This window comes from Aquarana catesbeiana, linkage group LG09, assembly GCF_042186555.1.
Source record: "Aquarana catesbeiana isolate 2022-GZ linkage group LG09, ASM4218655v1, whole genome shotgun sequence".
In the NCBI taxonomy this organism is placed as follows: Eukaryota; Metazoa; Chordata; class Amphibia; order Anura; family Ranidae; genus Aquarana; species Aquarana catesbeiana.
In genome coordinates, this window is record NC_133332.1 from 69,995,525 (window position 1) to 70,007,822 (window position 12,298).

Sequence of the window (12,298 nt, forward strand, 5' to 3'; positions counted from 1 at the left end):
ATGTTGGCTCAAACTTGTCTTGCATACACACGGTCACACAAATCTTGTCGGAAATTCTGAACGTCAAGAACGCGGTGACGTACAACACGTACGACAAGTCGAGAAAAATGACGTTCAATAGCCAGTGCGGTTCTTCTGCTTGATTCCGAGCATGCATGGAACTTTGTGTGTCGGAATTGTGTACACACGATCGGAATTTACGACAACGGATTTTGTTGTCGGAAAATTTGAGATCCAGATCATGTGAGCGGACCTGCTGCACGAAGCTCCCGCTGGTGATCCTGTAAATAACCCTTACCTCGCAAGCAATTTCTGCCCGGATATCGCCGCCCACGCTGCCCGTTGACACCCTGACCCATCCGGACCCGCTGGCTACCAGAACCGAGCCGATGCTAACCCGGGGGAAGCGAGGAGACGCCTTGGGACGCGTCCGTGGTATCCCAAGCTGTCCAAGATGGCGCCTGGCAGTCACAGCCTCCTAAAACTCCACGAGGCATGGAGAAGAAAATGGAGCAGGGGGGTAAGTTAAACAAACCCCCAAAGCCCAAAGAACAGCTCAGGGATATGCTCTACTATACCCAGAAGCTGTCTGGCCTTGCTGACTCACCCCTGAATGCTTCCCAGCAAAACACACTCTTCCCTGAGCCTGCAGACAGGGAAGATGCAGGCTTGCTAGATGACACAGTGCCATTAGACTCTCTCACTGACCCTATGCCTGATCTATTTGATATACCTTCAGAGGACAGTGCTCCACCTATGCTCAGTGAGATCCTACATGCAGTTCACAAATGCACTGCCTCTGTGGGTGACCTGAAAGAACAACTCGAACGGCTGAGGGAAACAGTGTCCCTCCTCCGTCAAGACCTCCAGAAGATCAGGAAAAGAACCACTGCAGTGGAGGGAAGGGTGAGCGATGTGAAAGATCAGCTGCCCCCCGCTTACCACGGATGTTAGAATGGCTAACCAGCAGGCCTTCAAAGCCCTAAACAAAACAGATGACATTGAGAACCGCCTGAGACACAATAATGTCCGCATAGTGGGGCTCCCAGAAAAGGTGGGGGGCAGGGACCCCACAGCATTTGTTGAAGGTTGGCTGCAAGACGTGTTTGGCAAAGAAGCCTTCTCACTGATCTACACTGTAAAAAGGGCACACAGGGTGCCCCGAGACCTCTCCCACCTGGCAACCCTCCCAGATCGGTACTAGCCAGGCTTCTTAATTACAAGGATCGGGAGGTTGTGCTGCGCCTGGCCAGAGAGAAGGGAGCCATTCACTACATTGGCACCAAAATCTCGTTCTACCCAGATTTCTCCACGGAGGTGCAACGCAGACAATCAAAATTTGCCGATGTCAAGAAGAGATTGCAAAGGCTACAGCTATCCTACACTAGTTCAGAATCAGTTCTTTGAAAACGCACAAGATGCGGCCATTTGGCTCGATCAAAAATAGCAAGATCTCCATCGCCGCGGACGCGAAGATGGTGCGGGATGATACCCTGATAGGAAATACAAATTAACAGGGAAATGACGGGCGCTAAGTTCCCTATACAGTGTGCCTTTTACAGAGAAACCACTCCTGCAATTTAACTACAGCGAGTAACTACACACTTTCCACTTTTTGTTGGTTCAGCTGCTTACACCGGCACACGCGGGAGATGCTACCGTGTTGGTTGCTTGTAAACTATCTGTGGTCATGGGTTACATGGCCTATGTTTTCATGCCCGGTTGGCACAAGAAGATACGATATAACATATTCTTTACATCACCTGGGAAGCCTTAGCTGTGTCCAGTTGACCATGGCTGTATCCCAGGATGTCTTTTGCTTCAGTTTGTGTTTTTTGTTAAATTTATATGTTGCGCAGTTGCGCAAAATTGACTGCCTCCTATCCGCAATGTTTTTCCAATGTACAGCCCCCTTGAGGGGCATGCTATGCAGTATGCTAATTACTCCAGGTTATCAACGTGCCCAGACTGGTTGGCCAGTTAAGGGACCGCTGATGTGCACTGGACCTCCTTGTCCGTATATATCTATGAGTATGCAATGTCACCCACACCCATTGTGTCTTGGAATGTCCGAGGAGTGAATGATCCCCTGAAATGGACCATGATCTCATCTTGCTTTTTCAAATTCCACCCAGCCATTTTTGGCCTGCAGGAGACTCACCTCCTGGGGGGCAATGTAGGGTTTATGGAATATGCATGGGTTGGCAAAGCGTATCACTCCACCCATTCTGCCTATTCCCGCGGAGTGAGTGTACTGATACACAAAGCATTGGCCTATCAGGAGCTTGACTCCCTGGTAGACGCCTCTGGCAGATTCTTATACTGCAAATTGTTTGCCATGACCTTGCTTCTACCTTTTGTATACATTCTGCCCCCGTTCTCATGGGACGTATTGCAGTTGCTGCTGTCGTACCTGGCGAACAAGCCCGATGTTCCGGTGTTAATTATGAGGGACTTTAATTGCTATCTAGACCCCAGGTTAGATAGGCATCCCCCAATCTTCCCCCTAGGGGTGGTAGGGGTACAGCTCTCAGCTGCCTGCTCTGAGGTAGGCTGGATGGATATATGGCTGCATGCACAATCCAGATACAAAACAATTTTCATGTTTTTCTAAAACCCATGGCTCCCTGTCACGTATTGATCTGTGTGTAGGCACCCATAGCATAGTTAACCACACTTCCAGGGTAGAATACTTTCCGCGGGGAGTGTCTGATCATTCGCCCGTAGCCTTATGGATGATCACCCAACCCCCCACCTCATTACCCAAAGCCCCTTAGAAACTCAAAGCCTTCTGTTTTAAGTTGTTCACCTCACAGGAATGGATAGCAACCCAAATTGATGACTTTTTCCAATCTCATAACCAATACACTGATACTATACATAACAGTTCATAACAGAAATCACAAACGTAAACCGTAACTCTTCTGCTCTGCTGGAGCAGGTGGGAGATCAGGTACGACAGCTGGAACTACCCTATGTTACAGACCCATCAGATTCTGCAAGGGAGGCATGGATGTTGGCCCAGGATTCCTTGGATCGCCTGAGATCCTCCGCTGCAGAGCATAAGAGGTTCTTTACTAAGCTTGCTTTCTACGAGGAGGGGGAAAAAACGGGTTGCCTACTGGCAAAAATTGCTAGATCTCAACAACAATCCCCAGCTATCGGGCAATCCACTCTTCCAGTGGCCGGGTAGTTAATGATCTAGAACAAATCATATCTGAGTTGGCATCCTTCTACACAGACCTTTACGGGTCGAGGGATGCTTACTCAGATGCTGATCTTGACCATTACCTCTCTGGCATTGACTTGCCCTCTCTGTCTGAGGGGGTTAAACAACGATTAGAAGCACCTTTAACATTGGAGGAATTGCAGACGCCAGCGTGCTCTTTTCCCACATGCAAGGCCCCCGGGGAGAACGGTCACCCCATGGAGGTTTTTGCCCTGTACGGTGAACAGGTACTGCCAAGGCTGCTGGAAGTGTTCAGTGCCTCCATTGAGGGGGGTCCCCTTCCACCTTCAATGGCCGGGGAAAATGTGATACTTTTGCTTAAGCCTGGGAAGGATCCCGTTGACCCAGTTTCCTATAGGCCCATCTCTCTCCTCCAGAGCGATGTTAAGATCCTGGCTAAGGTCTTGGCATTACGGGTCAACGGGATCATATCCTTCATTATACACACTGATCAGGCTGGTTTTATGCCACAGAAGTCCACGGCCACTAACCTCAGATGCCTTTTTTTGAACATGCAACTACAGGCGGACAATGGGGGACACAGGGCTATGTTGTCCCTTGATGCCAACAAGGCGTTCAACAGTATTGGTTGGTGATATCTGTGGGCGGTGCTATCCAGATTTTGGAGATCGATTCATAGCATGGGTCAGACTGTTATATGCATCCCCACAAGTGACAAATAGGATGTTGGGCCGAATGTCTCACGCATTTGCTCTGGGCAGGGGCACGAGGCAGGGCTGCCCACTGTCCCCATTGCTCTTTTGCTATCACCATAGAGACATTGGCAGCACTGGTGAGGGCCAACTCAGGGATTACGGGGTTCAGGTTTGTGATCTACATGAGAAGATCATGTTGTATGCTGACGACATGATGCTTTTCCTGGGGGACACCAATATCTCTTTAGCTGAAGTAACGGGCGTGATTTCCAGTTTTGGGCACTACTCTGGTCTGATCATAAATTGGTCCAAATCGGCCTTAATGGTGTTTGACAGGGATCAGGAGGTGGAACTGCCTGATTCCTATCCTATTCCAGTAGTGACCTCATTCAAATATCTAGGAATACAAATATCACCTGCCTTGCGGACTACTGGCCATTAAATGTGTACCCCTTGCTATCCCGATTTCGGGACAAAATTAACACCTGGAATAATCTTAAACTATCGCTGGTGGGTAAAGCCAACTTAATAAAAATGATATTGATGCCACAGCCACTATATTTTCTACACAACTCCCCTGTCGTAATTCACTTGATAATATTCAGAGTGGTTAACACCCTCTTTAGGGCGTGGCCTAACTCTGACGCCTTGCAGCATCTCCCAATGAACACAGGCTTTGAACCTGACGCTTCTCGGATGACACTTTGTTGCTTGTTTGAAACTACCATAATGTGAGTACCAGCTTGTCATCTAATATAAATAAAAAGTGTTTATGGTTTTACACTATGGGAATCTCCTCTTTCCTTCATGTTCAAACGGTATCCCGATCCTGAATACGCCAAGGACTGCCGCATAGTGGCACACACTGTGACTGCACGTTACCCCTGTAGGGGTTAAGGAACCTGGTGAGTGTCTGCACGATCACAGCGCGAGACACAAGCACCCGGTCACCATAGAAATAAGAGCAGTGGAATATGCCTGCCTTGTTTTTAAGGAAACACCAAGGAATTCACATAGACTGTTGATTTTCACTTATGCTGCGCTGAGCACTAGTCACGGACGGTTTTAGCCAGTCTTCTATCAGTATTAATGTGTGATTACAATAACACCATTTTATAAGGATTATATAATTATTACCACAGCTGCACTGTACAGATGTCACGTGTTATTATATGTGTTTGATTTTTTATTTTCCATGATAAGGAGCACAAGTCACTTTAAATCCTTTCAAATCCTTTTAGCTGGGACTTCCTAGCTTTCCCAATTCCCCCTCCGTTTTCCCTTTCCTCCCTTTCCCTCCCCCCCTTTTTTTCCCCTTTTTCCCCCAGCTCACAGTTAATTACTTCTCACCAAGCAGCTTTTTTGACTATAGTACTTTCAGGACAGCGCCACACCCACTTTTTATTTTGCATTTACCCTCTTTAGACGCTGATTGTGGAATACAGGCCCCCCTACGATCAAATTAGAGCAGTTGCTGTACCCCAAAGACAGAGGAGGATTGGCAGTGCCCAATCCATGGCTGTACTATATTGCAGCCTAAATGCAACATCTGATCGGATCCGTGCTCCATGATCCAGTGGGCTTGTCAGCAAGGTTTATGCTGATCGGCTCTGGAGCGGAGACTGTTTCGATGGGCCTGGAGGCACAGATGTTCCATACTCTAAATCCAATAAACAGACGCCCACCCTTATTCTACTTCAAAAAATCTGGAACAAGGGCAAACAGGTGCAGGGGGTGCTAGGGTTTACTGAATACAGCCCGAGTGGCACTCCTTTGGTATAACTTTGCTGTCCCACATATTTCAGGATGGCAAGCTGCTGTCTTTCCCCGAGGTACAAAACAGGTTTACTCTGCCCCCCACCATATTTTACCCCTATCTCCAGCTCAGGCACACTGTGGGCGCACAGGGGGATGCTATCAACTGGGTTATGTTCAACCCCTATTTTCCACCTCTTACAATCAAGCAATGAAACCAAAGGGATCATCTCACATTGTTATCAAATGCTACTGACACACCATTTAAGAGCTCACCCCACTAAGGCAGCGTCCCTATGGGAAAGGGACATAGGGCCACTCATGGGAGACCAATGGGATGAGGCCCTGCAGTCTATCACTACCTTCTCTCTTAACGTTGCCCAAAAAAGTATCCCAATTATACATTGTGCTTCGGGTGCACTACACCCCGCTTAAATTACATAAGATGGGGAGGCTGGCAGACCCCCTGTGCGGCAAGTGCAGGCAGCACCAGGGAGATCTCATCCATCTGCTCTGGCGCTGCCCAAAGCTCCACTGATACTTGAGTGTGGTACTTGGAACATTTAATCAAGTGTTTCAGACGACCATCCCCTTAGACCCAACTCACTGTATCTTGGGAGTTTTGGAGGAAGCAATTCCAGAGGAGATGGTCAGAATAGCATTCTCTAGGGCACTGTTTCAAGCCCTAAAACTTATTTTGATGGGATGGAAGTTGATATCACCGCTCACAGTTGCCTCGAGGATAACACACAGGGAACACTTTGGTCATGGAAAGATATATCAACACAGGGGAAGCCCAGATAGATTCGAAAGAATCTGGTCACCATGGCAGGATACCCCTGGGCTAAGTCCCAGGGAACTGGTGCTGTCCAGAATCTTGCAATGCCCTAAGGGGAGATCTTGACGTTCTAGGGTTGTTCAACACCAGCTGTAATGTATATGTCTCTGTGCTTCAGCGTAGTGTGGACTTGAAGGTCGTGCTGACTGGATTAAGGTTAAGGGCGCTAGGGTAACCGTGATATGTAACTATAGATATCTGCAACTGCATTGTTTGTACATTGGAAATTATCTAACTTGTTTAATAAACACCTTTTTGATTAAAAAAAACAAAAACATTTGAGCCTGTGATTGGCCATTCAGGAACAAAACACTGCATTATGGGGAGGCAGGGTGAGTGTCACATGTTCCTTCATACTTGGAAGTACCAGGTATTTCTCAGGTGGGCTAATAGCAAAAGGGGCAAATTAAGTACAGGTACCTTACGCCCATACAGTAAAGAGAACCTGCCCCAGTAAAGGCAAATCACAGGTCCACTTCAAGAAGACGACGGTAGTATATCTCTCCTGCTTCAAGTGACAAAGACACAAGAAACCTATGAGACATGGAAGTAAGTACCCATCAATTACCAGAGGTAGGGCTGCCCCCTGCTGAAAGTCCTTTCACCCAGCGCCCTTCATACATCACATACTCCCAGGGTTTAGCAGCACTGCCAGTTTCCAAGAGGCTCTGGGGTCCCAAGTGACAGATCTCCAGAAAGTGGAAATTTTCTTTGAAATCCTCAACTGCAATCCTGCATTTAGAGACACAATATTAGCACTAGGCATAGCAGTATAGTAATCTGATGACCATTAAATGATTTAATTTCACCTTTGACACATTACTCAAAAAATATTACATGACGCGAGTTTATGATTTACAATAAGTTACAGAATAGAGCCTAAAGTAGATCAATTATTTTAGATATTTTTCCTATAGTCATGCAATTTTTTTTGTAAGCTAACCCATTTCCTGGTTGGAAAGCAGCTTTGAACAGATTTATTTCTTTGTCAAGGAGAGGAATATGTAAGAAATTTTGTTCCAAGTGAAGCTACGTTGTCTTTAAGAATATAATTATGGAGCCAATTTACAATAATGAGATCATTTTCATATTTATTTTAAAATTGGTAATAGATTCCATTTATACTAAAAGGCCAAATGTTTGACGACACCTGACCATCATACCCAATGGCTAACTGTGGACACCCCTCCAAATGACTGAGTTCAGATGTTTTCAGTGCAGGGTACTATATATGCTACAACATACAAAGACTTTTTAGACAATTGTTTGATTTCAACCTTGTGGCAACAATTTGGGGAAGGCACATACTGTTTCAACATGACTGTGCCCCTGTGCACAGAGACAGAACCATAAAGACATGGTTTGGTGAGTTTGCTATGGAGAATCTCCACTGTTCTGCTATGACCTCAGCCCTATTAAAGAGGAGTTCCGCCTGGGGAAAAAAAAAAATAAAAGTCAGCAGCTACAAATACTGTAGCTGCTGACTTTTAATATGTGGACACTTACCTGTTCAAGGAGCCCGCGATGTTGGCACCCCAGCTTTTCCGCTTCACAGCCAGTTCCCTACTGCGCTTTATTACTGGCCGGGCGGCGGAGGAAGGAGGAGGGGGGACCCAACTTCCAAGGGATGGCGCCGCGGCACAGTCTCCCAGAAGTGGGAAAGGGTACCTGTCAAAAACAGGTCCCCATTCCCCCTCCCCCCTGAAGAGTGCCAAATGTGGCATCAGAGGGGGGAGGAAGCAGATAAGCAGAAGTTCCACTTTTGGGTGGAACTCCACTTTAAGGACCTGTTGGATGAATTGAAATGTTGATTGTGAGCCAGGTCTTCTCATCCATCTCATCAGCACCTGACCACTCAAAGCTCTTTTGGTTGATTGGGCATATATTTCGACAGACACACACCAAAATATTTTGGAAAGTTTTCCCAGAATAGTAAAGGGTGTTAAAGCCACAAATGGAGGGGTGGGAAGGCCCATAGATGTCCAACAAGTGGGGCTATGGGTGTGAAAGTCAGGTGTCCACAAACTTTTGGCCATATAGTATATTTCCTTTTGAAAATGAGGCTCAATATTGGAAACAAATTTGTCATTAAGAGTTAAATGTTTATCTTGGACTTGTAAGACAATATTTAAATTGACATTTGTACCAGAATTCCCCATCCTCTAGAACTACATTCTCTGGCAGCTCGGAGTCAATCACAGTATGCCATTCAGGTCCCCTGAGGAAAAAAAAACACAGAATTGTCTTTTCAACAGTTCTGGCAGCTCCACCTTCAAAATGACAAAGACATAAACATCCTACCCATCTCTCCAGGGTCCTGTCCACTCAGTGTGTCCCCAAGGGTTCCTGACCTGGAGCAGAGATACTGGCCCATTTAAGGTCTGAACCTGCAAGAAAGGATCAGGTATTGGATGGAGCTAAATGTATAAACAGCCACCAAGATGTAACTTGAAAAGAGTCCTCTGCTTTGCTCCTCATGGAGGAAAGGATTAGCGGGGACTGCAAAGCCAATTCAGGGCTCTTTCTCATTATCAAATTTGGTGTTGACTAAAAGTTGTGAACACTCATGCCGTGTCTCGACATCAAACATGGAGTAATCTTTAAAATAACTTTCAGGGCTCAGGGAACCCCTGCTAACAATTGCTATAGGTACAGCTCACAATACATTAAAATGATGGTCACTGGGAAGAATGATCCTTAGGTGAGAGATCTACTTCTATAAAACCAGCTTTCTGGCTTTTTGTTTGTGGTCATTGGGTAGACCAAATCCTCCCCCTCCAACAGATAATTAAAACGAATATTGTTATCAGTGGTTACTTATCTAAGAGGCAGAAGTTGATAATTGCTTAGGAACCCCTAGCAACCTCTGGAGGAACCCTAGGGTTCCATGAAGCCCTGATTGAAAATAGCTGCTCTAGCATATTACTGGAGAGTTTACCCGAATGTAATTTTAAAGAATAAGTTCACCTTTGGAAACATGCAGCATGTTCCCACTATTGCAGCGGCTGCCTGCTCCACTGCCTTCAGTGACAACAAGCAGGGGATCTTCTCCTCCCGCTTGCTGTCACTATTTTAGAAAAAAAAATGCTCCGCCCAGCCGCGTTATTCATTCACAGAGTTCTCTGAATGGAGAACTAAAAGCTTTTGTTGGCTTGTAGTTCTCAATGAACTACCATGGCGCTGTTGAGCACTCTGATAGTTCATTCTCTCTTCCTGTCAGTGTGTAACTGCCTGCCCGTATGAAGGAGGAACTGAACACCACGAAACACTGCTAATGATCGTAGACTGCAATCAGGGGCCTGTTCCTGATGCCGGGTAGGACTGTTGGAGCAGTGGGAAGGCAAAAAGGCTGTTAGGAGAGCATTTTCCAGTAAAACTTACCCAGTAAAGCAAAGTATTACAACAGCGAGGTTAATAATGGGAAAATATCAGGCAGACAATCCAATTTAGCATTTAAGAAGTAGTAAATAACCAAATGAACAAGGAATAGGAAATCCCTCAACAAATAAATGCAGTTACACTATTATACTTTGCAACTGAGAGATTAAACAACATGTTAACAATGATCTAATTAGCAGTCAACTGGTTTTAATGTGTAGCAAATGTAGGGAGCGCCAACAATTACTGACAATTCTCAATAGCAAGAGATTAAATTCACACATGAAGACCTGGCCTAATAATGCCATCCAACATTTTTGAGACCCAGGCAGTAAAGAAGATATAGCTGTTCCAAAACCCATGTTTAATGTCAAAAAACAGGTGGGGGGGTGCAAAGTAAATGGAATTGGCAGGTTTGATAATCCACTCAATTAATTGCTCCCCATAGACTGGAGCTGGCCTGAGGGTTTGGGGCTTCTACACGTCATCTGAGATTGTCGCCCCAACCTGTCATCCTAAATCTATAATAGCTTTAATTATTCCATACTTACTATTTTGGTTCTTGTCACGGAGTACATGTGATGGCTGAGAATGCCCATCAAATTTGATGTTTCAACTTCTCCCTGCAAAACCAAGAGGTTTGGAATGATGAAGTAGCTTCCAACTGTCCCAGTTTCGAAGACAAATGCCTCCATACCTCTTTTATATATACTTTTATATATAACCACTAAAAATGTTTATGTTGCATCTCAAGTGTTAAATATCTTATGTTTAACACTTACAAGAAACAGGTGGTGAGCGTGAGTCTTGTACTCCAGGGTTATATAGCAAGTTTTTCATTATACTATGAAAACAGACTATTAGACAAGATTATTAGATCATTCACACAAGCAGCTGAATGACTTTGAGGAGGAACCCTTACCCGCTTTGGTCAGCAGGGGCATTTAACAAGTCAGAAATAGTGCTGGGCTTTCTTTTTAGAGAACCCAGAATTCTCTGCATAGATGGTAGCATGACAGCATCCTACATTTTGATTGGGTCAAAGTAACGGAAAATTGAATGAAAGATACTTACCGTAATTTTCCTTTCCTGACGAGCTCCATGTCAGCAAGGCTGGGTATAGGCCCGCACCCCAGCTGTGCGGACATGGAGCCATCAGCAAAAATGTAAAATTGAATGACAGATACCTACTGTAATTTTCCTTTCCTGACAAGGTCCATGTCAGCACAGACGGGGGGCGGGGCTTATACCCAGCTGTGCTGACATGGAACCATCAGGGAAAACTATTTTTTAAAGAACCAGGTACAAGGGGTTCTTGAGGTTGTGTTCCCTGTGTAAATTTCAAAAGAACATCCTACCTGAGTGTTTCCACAGCAGATTAGAGCTCCTCTCTGAAGCATATTGTCCAGGTGTCTCCATAATTCTGAAGCTGGGCAGTTGGTATCACTGCTCTGTACCACACCACCAGTCATGTCTTCCAGAGCTTCTCCAGCAAAGCCCATTTGTAGGGCAGAGTACCCACCTTTAAGCCTGCAATCGATCCCTGCGTTAATATTCAATTATATCAAGGTGGGGAAAGAATACATTATGGGAGCCATTTATAAAAATGCAATATCAACTTTTTTCATAAATGTCTTAAAAGACAAATGTAAAACTTTAACTTTGGTGCTTTTTTTTTTACACAGTTTTTGCTGATAATACCCAATTACTAAACCCAGTCTATATGTGCAGTAAAGCATGCTTGTTATACTCATCTGGGACATAAGGGGTTAATCCCGCGCTTTGTGTAAAAAGGCTGTTTGATCTGATCTTCTCTGACCTTCCACTGTCCCAATCCATCTCCTAATAAGACAGAGACATTCGAGGCACTCTGCATATACTCAGCTTGGTGTGTATTGCTAGAGAGTTTTTTTTCCTTGGGAGTGTACATGTGATTGGCACACTGACTGTCCTATGAGGCTGCAGAACCCCTTATCCTCTGTCTGGGCCGTACTTGGCCCAATCAGCACTGCCCAGACAGAGGGTCAGGGGTTCTGAACCCTCAAAGGACAGTCAGAGTAGAATGAAAACTCCTCCTACAAGTTTTAACCAGACACTGATAGAATTCACAAGACTGCTATGTACTGCTGATGAGAAAAGGTATTTAGCAGTTTATATTTACTAAAACAATTGCATTTCCATGTTCTGTGTACTATGGGAGACCAGATATAGTGAATGCAGGATCCTGAGTTTAGTAACACTTTAAGCTATATTTTAGGACATGTTTATACTGCCTGCCCCCCTGGGCTAACTTTCATCTACCTCCTGGCTAGCCTTAGGCTGCATTCACACCTGAGAGTTTTCAGCTCATAAAACGCTCATAAAGTGCCCGAAAAAAACGCCTGAAAAACGCCCAACAAGCAAAATCCTATTCATTTCAATGGCACCTGTTCACATGTGAGC

General features: G+C 45.3%; 1 protein-coding gene across 3 annotated transcripts in view; it reads right to left on the reverse strand.

Moving 5' to 3' along the window:
- Positions 1 to 12,298, reverse strand: part of LOC141107785 (calpain-1 catalytic subunit-like) — a 94,336-nt gene that overhangs the window by 61,823 nt on the left and 20,215 nt on the right. For all 3 annotated transcript variants that reach the window (XM_073598758.1, XM_073598757.1, XM_073598759.1), the window contains exons 6-10: positions 11,215 to 11,386; positions 10,408 to 10,479; positions 8,780 to 8,865; positions 8,625 to 8,696; positions 7,047 to 7,210 (exon numbers count right to left, since the gene is read on the reverse strand). In XM_073598758.1, coding sequence (XP_073454859.1) covers positions 7,047 to 7,210; positions 8,625 to 8,696; positions 8,780 to 8,865; positions 10,408 to 10,479; positions 11,215 to 11,386 — 566 coding nt within the window. The remainder of the gene's footprint in view (positions 1 to 7,046; positions 7,211 to 8,624; positions 8,697 to 8,779; positions 8,866 to 10,407; positions 10,480 to 11,214; positions 11,387 to 12,298) is intronic.